The sequence below is a fragment of the Quercus robur genome, chromosome 8 (assembly GCF_932294415.1).
Source record: "Quercus robur chromosome 8, dhQueRobu3.1, whole genome shotgun sequence".
Classification (NCBI taxonomy): domain Eukaryota; kingdom Viridiplantae; phylum Streptophyta; class Magnoliopsida; order Fagales; family Fagaceae; genus Quercus; species Quercus robur.
In genome coordinates, this window is record NC_065541.1 from 35,749,412 (window position 1) to 35,768,246 (window position 18,835).

An 18,835-nucleotide genomic window follows, 5' to 3' on the forward strand; every position below is an offset into this window, starting at 1 on the left:
AAATGCAACACTACAACAAAATGTATTTTTAGTGACGAAAATTAGTGAGGCAATATTTTTCGTCACTAAAAATACAGATCTAGCGACGAAATCCATATTTCGTCGCTAATAATGAAAAAAATTATAACATTTAGCAATGAATAGTAATTTTCGTCACTATTGATGATCTAAAATATGAGCGCCAACGGGGGAAATTGTGGCGGGAACTTAATTAATCTATAGCAACGAAATATTTCGTCACTAAAAGTTGAAATTTTTAGTGACAAAAGATTTTGTCCCTGTAGGTGTTGCTATGAATAGTATTAGCGACGAAATGATTTTCATTGCTAAAAGGGAGCATTAGCGACGAAAAACTATCGTCGCTAAAAATATTCACACAAAATAGGTTTTTCATTTCATAGTTTTGGTGATGAAATCATAATTTGTCACTAAAAGTATGCTATAGCAATGAAATCTGAATTTCATCACTAAAAATCGTAACAAAATCCAGCTAAAAGTATGCTATAGTGATGAAATTATATTTGTCGCTAAAAATCATAACAAAATCCGGCTAAAAGTATGTTATAGTGACGAAATTATATTCGTCGCTAAAGAGTACAACTTAAATGGGTTAAATTTTAGCAAAAAAAAATTCTTTTCCCACATAAAATTTCATTTCTCCCACCCACTCACTTAAAAAATTTTCAGCCCTCCCTCTTTTATTATCACTCACTCCCTAACACAAACACAAACTTAAATACATACACAAATACAGACATCCCTCTATCTCTCTCTCTACCAAGTCTCTCCTCCCTCTTGGTCTCTTGGTTAGCTTCTACTAGATTTTTAGTCATCAAACTCTTATCCATGATTTGACTTCTCCTAACATGAATTTAAGGTAAAATCTCCATGACCCACCTTCTAATATCTTTGGGTTTTTATCCTATATTGTTAGAATTGCTCTTTATGTTGTGGGTTTTGTTTTAGAAGTAGTTTGTTGTGTTTGTTGGTACATTTAAAATCTTATTGGAGGTTTTTAATTTAATGGAGTGAAATGGATTTTGTTATTTGGTAACTATGTGAGTTGGGTTTCTTAAGAAATCATTTGGGTTTTTGACTTATATGGGAGATTGGGTTAATTTTAGAAAAAGGGTTTCCTTGCATTTTGAAATGTCTTTGGCATATGTGGTTGTGATTGTGGTGTTAAATATAAATTTGTGCAAGTAATATGAGCGTGTGTCTTTTGCTTACCAAGTGTTTGACAAATTGCCTATATGAGTTATGAAATGGATTTTGTTGTTTGGCAACCATGTGAATTGGGTTTCTTGACAAATCATTTAGGTTTTGATTTATATGGGAGATTGGATTAGTTTTAGAAAAATGATTTCCTTACATTTTGAAATGTCTTTGGCATATGTGGTTGTGATTGTGGTGTTAAATATAAATCTGTGCAAGTAATATGAGCATGTGTCTTTTGCTTACCAAGTGTTTAACAAATTGCCTATATGAGTTATGAAATAGATTTTGTTGTTTGGCAACCATTTGAATTGGGTTTCTTGAGAAATCATTTGGGATTTTGATTTATATGGGAGATTGGATTAATTTTAGAAAAAGGGTTTCCTTGCATTTTGAAATGTCTTTGACATATGTGGTTGTGATTGTAGTGTTAAATATAAATTTGTGCAAGTAATATGAGCATGTGTCTTTTGCTTACCAAGTGTTTGACAAATTGCCTATATGAGTTATGAAATGAATTTTGTTGTTTGGCAACCATGTGAATTGGGTTTCTTGACAAATCATTTAGGTTTTGATTTATATGGGAGATTGGATTAATTTTAGAAAAATGATTTCCTTACATTTTGAAATGTCTTTGGCATATGTGGTTGTGATTGTGGTGTTAAATATAAATCTGTGCAAGTAATATGAGCATGTGTGTTTTGCTTACCAAGTGTTTGACAAATTGCCTATATGAGTTATGAAATAGATTTTGTTGTTTGGCAACCATGTGAATTGGGTTTCTTGAGAAATCATTTGGGATTTTGATTTATATGGGAGATTGGATTAATTTTAGAAAAATGGTTTCCTTGCATTTTGAAATGTCTTTGACATATGTGGTTGTGATTGTGGTGTTAAATATAAATTTGTACAAGTAATATGAGCATGTGTCTTTTGCTTACCAAGTGTTTGACAAATTGCCTATATGAGTTATGAAATAGATTTTGTTGTTTGGCAACCATGTGAGTTGGATTTCTTGAGAAATCATTTGGGTTTTGATTTATATGGGAGATTGGATTAATTCTAGAAAAAGGGTTTCCTTTCATTTTGAAATGTCTTTGGCATATATGGTTGTGATTGTCGTGTTAACTATAAATTTGTGCAAGTAATATGAGCATGTGTCTTTTGCTTACCAAGTGTTTAATAAATTGTCTATATGAGTTATAAGATTAAATTTCTTGACTTGTGTTGTGATGATTGTTATATGAGGTTATGGGTTGTAATCCTAGTTGTTTATATGAACTAACACATGTAGCTTTAAGGTTTAATCAAGTCTCAAAACTTTTGGCATAGGGTTAAAATTATAGTATTTTTCTTTTGTAACTTTATACAGATTTGAGTTAGATCCACTACATGATTTTTAATAAATTATATAAAACTTATTTTGAACTTAATTTTTGATGGTACATACTAGACATATAAGGGCTTCTCCATATTTAATTTCAAGATTTTTGGATAAAACTAAGTGGACCAAACAATTTTTTAAAAATAGCTAACCTATTGCAAATTTAATCAGAAACTGTGATTAAAATGTTGAGACTTTAAGGAATTTACTACAAGCTTTTATTGTGTGGTCTATCTTGTAAGTTCATATGTGCTTTCTTTGACAAGTGCTTTACTTTGGCTAATTTTATCATGGTTTGGTAATGACATGCTTTGTATTAAATTGGTAAATGCACATTGTTTGTGGTAGGGAAATAAAAGGTTTTGGTTATGTTAAAGCCTATAAATTTCTTGTATGCTTGCTTGGTTCCTGTTTGGGTAGGGGTATTCATCTTAGGATGGTAAAGTTAGGCTTTAGGGCCTTAGGTTTTGTTTGAGTTATATTTGTTGATTACTTTTTTTTTTTCAATACTTGAAGCATTTTGAGGTCTTGGTGTTGTGGAGAGGTGAGTATATGATAATTTGATGGTTTGGGTGCTATGAACCTGTTTTAAAACAAATGGGTAATGAAGTGTTAACCATGAAAGTTTAAGTGCTTTGAGGTTTTTCTTTTTGCACATAAAGTGTTTGATATATTACCTCAATGAGTTATGAAGTTGGGTTTAATTATTTGTTGTTGATTATTTAATTTGAAGTTGGACTATGTGATATATATATATATATATATATATGTGTGTGTGTGTGTGTGTGTGTATAAGTTTATGTATATCACATAGTGTTAGATCTGATAATTGGGACTATTTTTTATTTCTCTTTGTAGTCTATGGCTCTATGCATTAATGCCCAAATTGGGTTTTTGTTGTTTACTTTGATAGAATTATAGAGTAAATGATTTAGTTCTAACAAATATGTGGTAATTGAATTATGCAATGTGAGGTTGACAACCAAATTGGGTTTGAAGTTTGTGTCTTGGATGAACATATATATATATATATACACAAATATTCAATAGAGATGTTTCTTATAACATAGTTAATGTTTTTACTTTACAATTTTAATGTAGTATTGTTTTTACATTTGTGCGGATTTCTTATTGGTGGCTTTCAGGGCATTTTCTTTTGGCACTACTTGAAGACGTTTGAGGACATCTTCTTTTAGCCCTTAGTATTTTATGTTATTGTATGTTATAAAACATCTTGTATTATTGTATGTGTTGGAAACAATTTGTATGGATGGATTGAATAGAATACTTGTTTTATTTTTACATTTATAAAGTATGGGTCATTTTCTTATAAATGTGTAGTTGACATAAATGTGTTATTCAAGTGTAAGGAGTTAATAATATAATGATAGGTTACATACAGGAAAAAAATGAAAATAGATAAGTAGCTTTATTGACGAATTTGTCCATCACATTTAGCTACATTTAGTGACAAAATTTTATGTTGCTAAATGTAACTGAATTTATAAAAAACACTTTCAGTGACGAAAATTTTTGTTGCTAAATATAGTTGAATTTTTCAGACAATAGTTTTAGTGACGAAAATATTTGTCGCTATAAGTACCTGAATATTCTTAAAAATAGTTTTAGTGACGAAACTATTTCATCGCTAAAAATTATCTAATAAAATAAGGTACGTGTAGCAACAAAATAGTTTCGTCACTGAATAGTATTTTTAACGAGGAAAACATTTAGCGACGAAATAATTTCGTCGCTAAAAGTGGTTTTATTTTAAAACAACTCGAATCTTTAGTGAAGAAATTTGGTGAAAGTTTTCATCGCTAATACTTTTAACGATGGGGCTATAGCAACGAAACAAATTTCATCACTAAAAAGAAAAATTTGTCACTAAAGTTACTAGGCGACGAAATATTGGACTTTTAGTGACGAAAATTTTCGTCGCTAAAAATACATTTTGTTGTAGTGAACTAGCCTTTTGTACGACCCAAGGGATGGATTATTGTCCTTAAGCATGGGGGCCATAAGTTCAAAAACTCCCATTGCATTACCTCCAAAGTTCAAGATTTCTAATGCGGAAAAGTTTGATGGGATTAGAGACCTAAAGCAACATGTTAAGAGGTACTTGAGCATTACTGAAATGAAAGGGTTGGATGAGAAACAAACCTTGCATGCATTTCCTCTTTCACTTATGGGAGGTGCATCAAGGTGGTACTATAGGTTAGATGCAAATAAGACCAAGGTGTGGCCTGAGCGAGTGGAGTTATTAGTAGATCAATTCATCTTCAACACCATGATTGATGTGACCCTAAGGGACTTGAAGACCACTAAACAAGGTGTAGAGACATTCTTCGAATATATGACAAGGTGGAAGGGAAAGACGTTTAGGATGGTTAATAGGCCAAATAAGAAAGACCAAATCAACATGATTATCAAGAATTTTCTTCTGGCATATAATAGTAGGCTCCTGTCATTGCCTATTAGTTCTTTCGGGGAATTGCGTGATTGTGGAACTAGGATAGAAGATGCTATCAATAATGGGCAATTGGAGAAGGGTCAGAGCAAACCTCAAATCAAGAAGAAATAAGGGGGAGGAGCAATTACTTCTAAAGCACCCAATCCCATAAATGTAAGTGCCATTATACCCTAACAAACCTTAGCCTACCCAAGCTTCATAAAGAAAGCCCGCCGAGAATTTTCCGACCTAGAAATGACCCTCGCCCAAGCATATGAAAATCTAGTCTCCAAAGGATTCATCAAACCTCTAGATCCCACACCTATGCCTAATCTTGTACCTTCTACATGGAACCTCAATGAATATTGCCACTTCCACCAAAAATTCGACCATAAACCAACAATTGTTTCGGCCTCAAATATGAAATAAATACCTCATAGACAATGAAACTCTCCCAAATCCCAACATCATTACCAAGCCTAACATTAGAAAGAACCCCTTGCCTGATTATCACTGAGCTCCTCCTCTATATCAGAACTAGGTGCAAATAGATGAGATTGAGTGGGATTGTTCAAAGTTGATACAAACCATAGAGGTTAATGATGTAGAAATCCAAGGGATATGGGATGAAGAGGATGAGATCTTAAAGAATACGGTGGCTGTGTGAGGGGATACTCCACAAAGGAATGACTGAATTAAGGAAAACATTTATGGAGGACAATGTGGCAAACATCACTAGGAGTGGGAAGCACCACAAGCCATCCTTTTTGGAGAAGGATCATCTTGGTAGGGATATAGGAGAAAGGTCCAAACCAATGGAACTTAAAGGTCCAAACCAATGGAACTTAAAGGTCCAAACCAATTGAAGACAACCCAAGCTTATGTATCTGTATGGGGCTTCCTAGCGGCTTCTCACAAGCATCATAGTGCTTTCTTGGATGCTTTGAGTGGAAAGGAAGTGCCCATAGAAACTACATTGCAAGAAGTGCTATTCCTTATAGGAGTAGAAGCCCTATTGTTAGGACATATGTGTTTCACTTGTTAAGAACATATGTCATGATTTTATGTAATTGGCTTATCGTTTGACAAAACACACTTTACTTATATTTGGGTAGATTTAGGATGTTTTAAATACTTCAAGAAACCTTGTTTCAAGATCAAGTATTGAAGCTTTCAAGTCTGTTCAAGAAAACAAGTTCAGAATGTAAAATCATTAAATCTCGACAGCTACATCTATCGAGTTTAAGGAAGCTGTTCTACATTCGGTGTGCTCGACACCTGCTCAACAGCTGCTCAACACCTGCTATCTATCGAGGTTTAAGATTTTCAGAATTTCAATATGATTTTCTTGAGATCCGTGAATGTGTCTTTGGGCCTTCTTTTCTCCTAAACCTAGACATATAAAAGGATCAGTTTTAGGGTCGTCAAAGTGTTCACAAGTTGCACAAGTTTTGAGCAAACTCTGTTCAAGCAAATTGTGACCGGAGATGAAGTTCTTGCCCTAGTTCATCTCTTTCTCTTGAAGAAGTTTCTGTGTATGTGCACCGTAGGGTTTTGTGACCAAGCATATTCTTGATCTTCATCGTGTGGATGAACTGAAGAACTTTGCAACCAACAACCTTCTTAGTTGGTGATTGAAGTCGCGTACTGGGATCCACGCAATTGGTTAGTCACATACTGGGAGTCGTGCATCTGAAAGGGGAATTGTCACTACAAAACAAGTCCAATTGGGTATTGGGGTAAGGGTTCAACTGTAGGTTGGTAAGGTACTTGGATTCCTTTACTTGTAACCGCTTATTGTGATAATAGTGGAGTTTTGGGAGTGGTGATCTGAAAATCACCCGATAGGGTTTTTGCAGTTAGGTTTTCCCCATTCGTAAACAAATCACCGTGTCTTTTATTTTCCACTGCGTATTTAGTTTATTGGTGATTTGTTTGTGTTACCACGCTTTGCATGATAAATTGATTAATTAATAACTTGGCTAATTAATTAATTAATTTCTATTACAAGGGGTCATTCAGTTTGTGGCCTTTCAAGTGGTATCAAAGCGGGCACACTCTGATTAGGGTTTAATCTTTGCTGTGTTGATCCATTGACCCCTGTTTGTCATGGATAGAGGACAGTCATTAATCATACCTCCTTTATTTGATGGCACTAACTATGCATACTAGAAAGTACACATGAGAGCTTTCTTGCAGTCTTTAGATGAAAAAGTGTGGCAAGCTGTGGAGATAGGCTGGACTAAGCCTACTGAAGCGCCAGCCGACTGGGATGATGCCAAGATTAAGGCGGCAAACTTCAACAGCAGAGCTTTGAATGCATTGTTCAGTGTTGTCACCAATGAGGAGTTCAAGAAGATATCCTCCATTGAAACTGCCAAGAAGGCTTGGACCATTCTCCAGACAACCTATGAGGGTACGAAGGCTGTCAAGGACTCAAAGTTTCAGAGGCTCACTACAAGCTTTGAAGAGATAAAGATGGAGGAGGATGAGTTTTTCGATGAGTTCTATGCCAAGCTAAAGGACATAGTGAACTCAGCCTTCAATCTTGGGGAAACCATTCCTGAACCCAAGATTGTGAGGAAAGTGCTCAGATCTCTGCCCGAGAGATTTCATGCCAAGAGTATGACAATAGAGGAATCAAAAGATATTGACAAGATTCCTCTAATTGAGCTGGTTGGAAACTTGCAGACCTATGAGCTAGGGTTGACAAGAATAGGCAAGTTGGGTAAAAGCAAGAGTATGGTACTGAAGGCCAAGAGCAGTGAAACAAATGAATCTTCTGATGATGAAGATTCCAAGATGAAGTCCTACATCACCAGGCAGTTCAAGAAGTTTATGAAGAACGCCAATGGAAAGGGTTTCGACAAGGACTGCAGGCAATCCAGTTCTTCTCAGTTTAAAGGCCAAGACAAAGGGAAGAAGGATGCTAAGGAAGGTGGTCAGTACACTGTTCCCTCAGGACCTAAGTGCTTTGAGTGTCAAGGGTTCGGTCACATGAAGCATGAGTGTCCTACATACTTCAAGAGCATTGGGAAGAGCAAGGCACTTGCTGTTACCTTGAGCGACACTGAGCCTGAGGATGATTCTGACAATGAGGATGACGGAATCTTAAATACCTTCACGGCCACGGTTAATCCTACTGATGGGATTGTTGAAGATGTGGTTGAAGAAGAGGAACTGGTGGAATCTAAGTTTGAGAAGATGGATGATCAAGATGACATCCATACAGTCTATGAGAATCTACTATTATCAAAACAAACAGTTACAAGTAAAGAAATCCTAGTACCTTATACCAACCTCTAGTTAAACCCTTACCCCAATACCCAATTGGACTTGTTCTATAGTGATAATCTCTCCTTTTCAATGAACGGTTCCCAGTACGTGACTAACCAATTGCGCGAATCCCAATACGCGACTTGATCACTAACTTGAGAAGGATGTTGGCTGCAAAGTTCTTCTGTTCATCACACAATGAAGATCATGAAGTTGCTTGGTCACGAAACCTTATAATGTACAAACATAGCAGCTTCTTCAAGAGAAAGAAGAACTAGGGCAAACTAGGTTTCCGGTCACACCTTTCTTCACACTTGTGGAATTGTGCTCTTGTGCAACTTGTGTAACCTTTTATGGCCCTCAAAATAATCCTTATATATGTTTAGAGTTGTGAGAAAAAAAAGCCCAAACATACATTCACAGATTGGATGAAAATCAACTTGAAAAACTGAATTTCATAAACCTTGATAGATAGCCATTTATTGAGGTAGTTGTCGAGCCACGAGTTTCAGCAGCTTTTAAATCTCGATAGATGCTAGCTGTCGAGTTTTAAAATCATACACTTTCTCACTTGATTCTTGGACAGACTTACATGGCTTTAACACTTGAACTTGAAACCTTGTTTCTTGAAGCAATAAACTCATCCTAGATCTACCCAATTACAAGTGCATTTTGTCAAAGGATTAGCCAATTACATAAATGTTGACATATGTTCCTAACATCAAATCACATATGTCCTAACACTAAGTCATGCATTCGCATGAACATGCACTTGTTTGAGATATGATCTTGATCTTGCCCTGATGTTTTTGTAAATTTCTTGTCTTGGATATGATAACATGTTTGTTTGATCTAAATATGCCTATCTTTCTTTCTTGGATGTGATGTATGTTTGTTTGCCTAGTGCCATGTCTATGTTCTACCTTGACCATGATATGATGTCATATGAGATCCAATGTCTTAATAGGAATATGTTACGGTTTGTGATGGTATAATATTCATGATAGATGTATGCTAGGCTTGATGTGAGTTTGACATAACAGATGTATGCTAGGGTTTTAGGATGATTGATACCATGATGTATGCTTAGATGTATGCTAGTGTGTGTGTGTGAGTTAGAATGTAAAATTGAACGTGCCTTTAATGATATTAAGATGTAAGACACAATGAGTGAAAGCCGACTTACGGGTGGGGCGGTCTTAGGTGCCTAACACCTTCCCAAGCCGTACCCATACTCCAAACCCATACTCTGGTAGTAAGATCAATCCTTCCACGTAAGGGCGCTATATACATGGTTCCTAAGCCATAAAACTAGGTGGTGACTCAGTTCATCTTTTCTCTGCTCTGGTCAACTCGGCCGAGGCGTACTCCCCAGCACACATTACGCCTACACCTAGCATGTCTACTTGCCTTTTCAACATGTTTCATTGCTTTGATGTTGTTGGCCTAGTCTTCTTGGGCTATGATATGTCTAAATTTCTTGTTTGTGCTCTTTGCCATGTTTATGTGCTTCTTGCCATGTTTATGTGTTTAGATCTACATGTTTGGATATTATGATTAGTGCTCTTACAACTTTATATCTCCTGTTTATGCCTCTTTCTTGTGTTTTGGCTTTAAGGTAGGGTGTAGATCTAGATCTAATGGTCTAGGCCTACATCCATACACCTAAGTTTCAATAAAGGGTTTGGATTAGTTCCTTTTTGCATGTTTATGCTTTGTTTACCCTTGTTTCATGTGTTTTTTATTTGGATCCATGCTTGTATGTTAGATCTAGGTCTTTGCCATGTTCATATTTGGTTTCCGTTTGTGAGTTCGTATGCTTGCATCTTTGGTGCCTCTTTGTTTGTTTGGTTGCATCCTTTCCCTTTTTATGGCTTGTTTCGATGTAACCTAGTGTGGGAGTACATCTCTTGCATTTTAGGGTTTCTCATGTTAGCCTTGTTGGTGCCTTATAACATGTTTAGCTTTCCTCTTTGTATGATAACATGCTTTGTTGCATTTGTGCTTGCTATGCTTGCTTTTTGCCATCTTGTTTGGCTTTCATTGTTTTTTTGCATCTTGGCAACTTTGTTTATCTATTCATGCATGTGTCTTTGTGTGCTTGTTTTTGTTATCAAGCCTTGTTCCTACCTACAATCATGTGTGGGTTCACACTCATCTTTGTACATGAGATTTCGAGTCCCTTTTGGGAACTTTGCTTGATCGCACACATGTCATCCGTACTTCAATCTAATGGAACTACGGACACCAAATCCAAACCTACATTTGTCCTTCTAGGACACCCTTTCTTGTTTGCTTGTTTGAAAATATGCTTGTTCGCTCCTGTGCATGCTTTCTTTCTTTTGTTTGCTTGTTTGCGTGTCTCTTTTCCTTTCCTTGTTTATCTTGTTTGTTTGCTTTGTGCTTTATCTGTTTCTTTGCTATCTCTTTTGCTTGTTTGCTAGCTTTGTGTTTTCTTTGTTGTTGCATGTACAAGCTCGGAGCAAGGGCGTAACTTCTAAAATGCAAGCTGAAAAGGGCAAAAATACAAGTAAAGGATGCAAGCCCAAAAAGGGCAATGTTCAATAGATTAGGAGGCCTCCCCGTGTGGTTATCTCTTTCTCTCTCTAAGTCTTTTCTTTAGAACCATGTATCTAGATTAGGGTTTTGTGTGTGTGTGTGTGTGTGTGTGTGTGTACTTATTTAAGGATGGTCATGCACTTTGTATAATGGACTCACATGGTTAGGATAGTATCCCTCTCATGATCATGGGTGCTCTTGACCATAGAGTGTGGGTATGCACTTAAGGTGACTGATGTAGATGCATATTAATGCTACATTGTGTGCATGATCATCATGGTGTGATTGTCTCAATCCATGTAAACTAGTGACATCGGTTTCTCTCGTGTATGTGACACACATCAATGTGTTTGATGCTTCGGTAAGTTTTGGCTTGCCTTAGTATGAACATGCTAACGCGCACCGTATACACAGGCATGAAACCCTGCCAGTGCACCATAGTACACCAAATGTGAAACTCTACCAGATTTTTTCCATGAAAATGGGGTATCTTCTTGTTGTATTCTCATAGCGAAAGCTTGGTGAGCATAGTATTTCCTATGCTATGACACACCTGAGACAAAATGTTGCCGGATTTTCGTCGTGGAAATTTGGCAACAATTCCAAATGTGCTAGCAAAGCATTGATAAAGGCCACATCCCTTTCCAAAATCAAACCTCAAAGCCCAATTCTTTTAAAGCCGTGAGAGCTAACGCCAATAGCTTGTTTTCAACTGCCAATGTCCGAAAATTAAGATTTTACCAAAACAAAGGATTGTCTCTAGATAGGTGTTGTGGGGTGCCTAATACCTTCCCCACACGGAACCAAATTTTCGAACTCAAGAATTAAGATTTTTTACCCATCCATATTAAATTAGGAAAAATGACCCTTTTTTCCTTAACCTAGGATTGGTAATAAAATCAAATAGAGCCAGGTGACTAGTCACACCTTAGAAAAAAAACCCAATGATTGGTGGCAACTTCACTACCATTGGTAATAACAGGTTAAAATTGATTCAATTCAGTCACACACTAGAGCTTTACCCTTCTTTCATAGCACCTAAGCTCAAGCCTCAAAAGTGCGAGCGCATTGCCGTAATGGGTGATCGACCGCTGCGAGGCATTGATACTAATAACAATCTATTAAGAGATTATTTCTAAGATTCAAAGAACTTTTCTATACTTCTCCTTTTTCAGTATGGTTTTCAAAAAAATCATATTTTTCTTTTTCCAGAGCATTGTAGACACCCCGTTTAAGAGAAGGAAAGTAAATTAAAACAAAAACAAATAAACAAACAAAACAGGAAAATAAATCCATTACCCGAAAATAAAGTAAGTAAAAGAGAAGGAAAGATTGTACAACATTAAATAAGGTAAAATTAAAACAAATTAAAATATGAGTTCTGCCCATAAATGCGTATGCCACAAAATGGACATGTACATGCCATTCTGCAAGTGTATGTGTTTCGGCTTCAATCAACTTTCTAGAAACAATGACCAAAACAAGAACCCTATTTAAGAAAATCTAAAGCAATCGAAGAAAACAAGCAAACCTTCAGCCATAGTTATTCAACTGTTTTAGAAAAAATTGACTAAAAGATAATTTATAGATAAAAGAGTTCTTCTAGTCTATGGTCTTTACCACACATAATCTTTTGATGGATAGCATTGGCTATATATTGGCAAGACTAAGGACCTTTTAATTTAAGATTTGTTCTGTAACATTCCTTCCATCAAAGGAGTTTAATCAATTTTAACTCCAAGGTGTTTAGTCACCATAGGGGTTATTTCAAAGTGTCTTCAAAGTTTTATCACCAATTGAGAGTTACCTAGAAATTGTTATTCACCATTACATCTTTCACAAATAGAATCCTTAAGATGAGTTCATTATCTATCACTTAAATATGGACCACATAAAGTTTTCTTAAAAGTTTACATTAATAAAGAACTCTTGTCTTAAGGATTCTATTTGTGAAAGATGTTATGGTAAATAACAATTTCTAAGTAATTCTTAATTGGTGATAACAACTTGTAATAACCCCTATGGTGAGTAAACATCTTGGAGTTACAACTGATTAAACTACTCGATGGAAGGAATGTCACAAAACAAATCGTATATTAAAAGGGCCCTTAGTCTAGCAAATATAGCACATGTTATCTATCAAAAGGTTATGTGTGGTAAATGGCACAGACTAGAAGAACTCTTATCTATAAATTATTTTTTAATTAGTTTTCTCTAAAATTGTCACGCCCCGAACCCAACTATAAAGATAGGCACATGACAACCACCGCACGCTTATAAAGTAAGCACCCTACAAGTGTGCAAGGCTTTCTTAGCAACTAAAATTTATCCTTAAAAATTAAAATCAAATAAATCCAAAGTACCTCAACAATTTCTTTATGAATAGATCTCCAATAATTTAATAGGAACAAAATCCAAATCTCATGTACATAATGCCAATTGGCCAATAAATATAAAACTATTAGAAGACCATCCAATCCCAAAATCACTAAGCTTCTTTTTCCTCTCACAACACAACGTCAAAACTCTCAAAACTTGGTATTCTTCACAATCTGAAGCTGGAGGGGAAAAAGGGGGTGAGTTGACAACTCAATAAGTAACCAAAGTTCTAATAAGTTCTATCAAGCAATAGATATGTAAAGTATAAGATGTAATATGTGTTTTCAAAAGTTATAATATACTATGTATTTTCAAAATAACTAAAGAAGTTTCATAGTCTTAAAATAATAAGTTGCACATAGGTCACATACTTTAATCTTACAAATATATCGTATATGGTTTAGAAAATAGTCAGTTTTCTAAATATCAAAAGCTATAACTTACAATAGGTTCCAAATACACATAAGCAGTTTTAGTAACTCAAAATAGTCCAAATATTCAAACATTTGCAAAATCACATATGTAGTTTTAAGGACTCAAAATAGTAAAATATTCAAATGTAATTCATATTCTTAACAATCTTATGACTATGGTCATGCTATATCCCCGTGACTAGGCATCAAAGTACCAATGAATTATCCCCATTGGCTAGATATCAAAGTACCAATGAATAACCCTCATTGGTTTGGGTATCAAAATACCAATGAATAACCCATATTGGCTGGGTATCAGAGTACCAATGAATAACCCCCATTGGTTTGGGTGTCGGAATCAATTCATAGTCAGATTGTCCATAATCATATATATGAAATCATAGTTTCTGACAAAATATATCCTATTCAAATACATACATATATATATATATATATAATCATATATTCAATACTCAAATCTATTTGTGATATTTCTATATTCTTTACTTTAATTCAATATAGCTAAAAAAATACCAATTAAATAAAATAAATCTTATATTCAATGTTCATATGTATTTGTGAAAATTCTTTATTCTTTACTTTGAATCAGTATAGCTAAAAACAATTAAATAAAATACATCATATATTCAGTAATCAGATATATTTGTGATAATTCTTTACTTGAAATCAGTAATACAATAGAAATAAAATTGTAACAACTGTAAACAAATTTCAGGGGTTAAAATACGCAAAATAAAACTAATTAGGATAAGGTTACTTACTTCAACTAGCATACGACAAAAGAATTTCTTCTTAATCCTTCCTCTAAAATCCTTAGATATCACATAAAAAAATTTTTAGATACAATTTACTACAAAATAAAATTTTAAAATTAACTTGCAAGGAACTTGACCAGAAGAAAATTTTCTAAAATATCCGATAATTCTCCACTTTTATCTCACACCAAAAATCCACATATTCATATCATATATATATATATATATATATATATATATTCTTTACTTTTTGCCACAAATAGTTTCCTAGGGTTATAGACTATAGAATACCTATAGGGTCAAAAGTCAATTTATAAAAAAACACCACCTGAACACAATTACCTTAACAACCTTTCTTCTTCTTTTTTTCTTTTTTTTTTTTTAACATGCAATAACTGATAACTTGTCACGCCTCAAAGCCTAGCCTAGTTACTATTCTTTTTTATTTCTCATGCTCCCTAACTCCATCACTTCGGTATAAAGGCCTGTGCAGAAACCTGACCCATGAAGCCTAAAAAATTCTATCTCCGCTCAATGCAACAAAAGGCATAGATAAGATTAAGATACTAAACATAAAAAAAAATATGCAGTAATAGCGTCTAGTTTACCGAAAATAAATCCAAACTTTTCTTCGTTTGCATCACTAAAACTCTTGAATGATTAAATAGCTTCACTATTGGCCAAAATACCCACATAAAAAGTACTCTAATCCCAAATAAAGCTTAGATTTGACAATAAAGGGATTTTTAGACTCTTACGTCAATTGTACAATCAAACTTTCTCTACTCAAGTATTTTTGGGTAGTCTCCTCTCTCAAAACATCTCCTATATAAATTGACATAATAAGCTTTTATATAGTTACGGTTTCAACCTTATTTTCTAAAACTCCCTTATAATTAAAAATTATCAAATTAACCCCACAAAAGATTTACTTAAATACCCTTCCTTTTAATCCTTTTTTTTTTTTCTGGGTATTACAAAAACACTTGAACAACTATGGTTAGAGGTATATTTTTTTCTTCCACTACTCTAGACCTTAATCAACCCAAAAGTGGCATAAACCAGATTGAAGATTGTGTATGCCTATGATTTAATGCATATGCACCTTTGGGGAGGTTTCCAATTTCATTTTATTTTGCAAAAAATGAACAAAATAACATGTTATCACACATCATATTGAAAGCATAAAATATAAAATAACATGAAGACAACTAAAAATTTTCGAAGAGGAGAATATTGATCATGAAAAAGATTCATACCTCCATCTTTAGCACCTTACAGTGAGGTAAATAATTAGCGTCTGAGTTAAAATTGACTACTGCAACGATGTATATGAATCAACAACTTGAATTAGGGTGATATCTTTGGGTATTTTGATGGAGAAAACTAAGACTAATAAAATAGTGGCTAAATGATCAAGAAAATAGTTAATGTAATTGAGAAATTATGAGAAAAAGATTAGCTTTCCAACAACTAAATGTCAAAAAACTAAAATTAAATTCTCATAAAGACTATTCTTACACCCTTTGAATCAGAAAAAGTATTTTTGGAATGATTTTACAAAAGCTTCACTATGGGTGCAAAAAAAAAAAAAAAAAGTGGATCTTTTGTATGGTGGAAAATGGGGTATTTATGAAGTCTAGGATGCTCTAGGGTTGGTGGGATGTTATGATCAACTAGTTTATTAGACTGATTGACCAAAAAATATCAAAAAAATAGAAATGAAGTGATTTGAGGTTTTCTTTCCAAAAGATGCACACACCATAAATTGGGTGCATAAGCGTCTAAATCCCAATTTTAAGTCATTGGGCTTTACACACAATATTGATCATTCTGGTAGCAATTTGATTTCTTATCATTAGGATCGTGAATCTCGAGTTTAGGCCGGAATGAAATAAGATGTCTACAATACTATCATAAAAATTTATATTTCAATTATTTCTAATGACGTAAAATAATTTAAACTAATTTTCTAAATGAATCATAAACCATCCACTAATTACATTAATAATGAAGTTTAAAGTGAAAATGATAGTAAAAAAAAAATTGTTGTAGAAGTAATATCCTCGTCCTCCATATTAAGTATATTTGCACGTGTGCATACGCTCACTGTACACCCAAAATTTGATAATTTATACCATTGAATAAATTTCTTAGGGTAAAATACAAAGTTATTCCTAATATTTGGGCTAATATTAAACATTGCCAAAACTTTTCAAAAATATTCAATTTGCTCCCTACATTTATGATACCATTTATACTCCTTTGCCAATAACTAATTTGTTGTTAGGCTACTAGTTACGTTGCTCCTCGCATCATCAACTCCACCCACTCACACCAATAGGACAGATAGGAAATTTTCACATCAAATGTGTTTAAAGTTGGTCTAAACAGTGGGTTATGTAAAGTTGTTATTTACAACTATTTTGTGTTGGCTTTAATTCCGTGCCAAATTTTATTGTATTTTTGTTCAATCATATGCACCCTGTATTTTATGTGGGATTTTATTGTATGGGTTGTCTGTGAGAGAGAGTGTGAAGACTCAAGCGCCTATTGAAGACAAAGTTGATTTCACAAGAAGATTTGCGAGAAGATATCCCGCGAAGTGAGCCACTTGCAGAGCACATGACTGGAATACGAAGAGTCATGACAACTAGTTTTCGTGAGTATTTCGTGGGTAAGGCCTTCCCGCGAAATACCTGCGAAACATTCTGTTTTGCTATTTTTGGCATATCTACTACACCATGTCTTCACCCACACTATATATACCCACATTACCCACATATTGTGAGGAGTTCTTTTCAGAGAGAAAACCCTATATTACCCTTAAGAGTTAGAGATTGTTATATCCACAATCCTCTACACAATCCTTTGTGGTTTTCCTCAACTCCTACTTCTCCATATCCAAATCCTTGAGAGTTTGATAGCCCAAACACTTACCACACCCATTCTGAGTGTAAAGTGAGGTTTTGGTGCTGCTAGGAAGCATTAGAAGAAGCCAATCGTTTGGCGGATGTAATCAGGCTGAATTCCGTGATCCGGAGAGCTAGAGAAGACAAGGCTTCGACAAGTCAATTGGTAATAGGAGCTTGGAGGGTTCAAGTACATAGGGTAGACTAGGCTTGGAGGGTCTTTTGTTATTCGTGTACTCCAACTTATTCTCTAGTGGATCGATTTACCGCTTGAAGGGCGGCGGAGAGGTTTTTCGCCAAGTTCTTTGATTTCCTCTTCGATAACACATCACTGTGTTATCTTATGTTTGCATCCTTCTTCCCTACTCTTTTAGCTTTCATTTAATTGTTGTTATTTGATGAAAATGACTTAGAGTAGTTTTATTGTGTGTTTGCTCGCATTTACTCTTATTCCACACTTAGTTAAGTTAAAGTAAAATCAACCGAGCCGTAATTTTTAATATGGGGTCTAAACAAGCTCTTGTGTTTTTACACAAATTCGAGCTTTCAGGTTAGAATTAAAATTCATAAAGAGCTTGGACCCTTTTGTATGTGTCAAATGATTGGTCTTGACAACACAGGTCTCAAAATGATTGTATTATGGCAATTACAAGCATATTGAAAATGGTAGATAAATAGCAACCAAAGTTGTAGAAGGAAGTAGAGGAATTGGAGCATGAAAACATTCAAATAGTATTAAGTGTCTGTTTGGGAAAATGTTATCTAGCTTTTTGATGAAAATTTTTTACTGAAAGTATGCTAAAGTATAATTGTACCTTGAAAAAATTTGAAAAAGTGAGGTTTTAAAAAACTGTACATAAAAACTAAAAGCTAAAAGCTAGACCATAAAATTAATACAAAACAAACTCTAAGTATCATTTGTTGTTGGAAGCAAATTAAATATTTTTTAAAAGTCTTGGTAGTATCTAGCAATGGCATTAGCCTAAACCTCATGAGTAGTTTTTGTATTTCACCCTAATTTATTAAATTAATGGGTTAACAAATGTAATAGAATAAACAAAGTAACTTTCAGTGTACAAGTGTGGACTCAAGGGAGGTCGAAATGGAGTCGCCACCTACTTTTTGCAATGGTCTAGGAACCATATATATAGCGTCCTTTTGAGGAGGGATCTTTTGATCTTACTACTAAAGATATGGATTCAGAGTTAAGATACGGTCCTGAGAAGGTGTTAGGCACCCAAAACCGCTCAACCCTAAGGTTGACTTCCCATCATTGTGTCTTATGTCCTAACCCTATTAAAGGCATACTCAATACTTGCATCTAACTTACACGCACACACTAAACATACATCTAGCAATCAACATGGCATCAAACATCCCTAACCATACATCTATCATGCTCAAAACAAAGCCTACCATACATCTAATCATGCATATCAGATCATCAGAAACCCTAGCATTCATCTAAT

At 34.5% G+C, this 18,835-nt stretch overlaps 1 protein-coding gene across 1 annotated transcript; it reads left to right on the plus strand.

The window, feature by feature from the left end:
• The first annotated feature begins 4,610 nt into the window (after positions 1–4,610).
• Positions 4,611–5,183, plus strand: LOC126696212 (uncharacterized). Its single transcript, XM_050392986.1, has one exon. The coding sequence runs from the start codon at positions 4,611–4,613 to the stop codon at positions 5,181–5,183; it is 573 nt and encodes a 190-aa protein (XP_050248943.1).
• Positions 5,184–18,835: the final 13,652 nt, after the last annotated feature.

Bases quoted from the DNA above. Each gene is read 5' to 3' on its own strand.
- LOC126696212 (XM_050392986.1), top strand. From the start codon at position 4,611: ATGGGGGCCATAAGTTCAAAAACTCCCATTGCATTACCTCCAAAGTTC.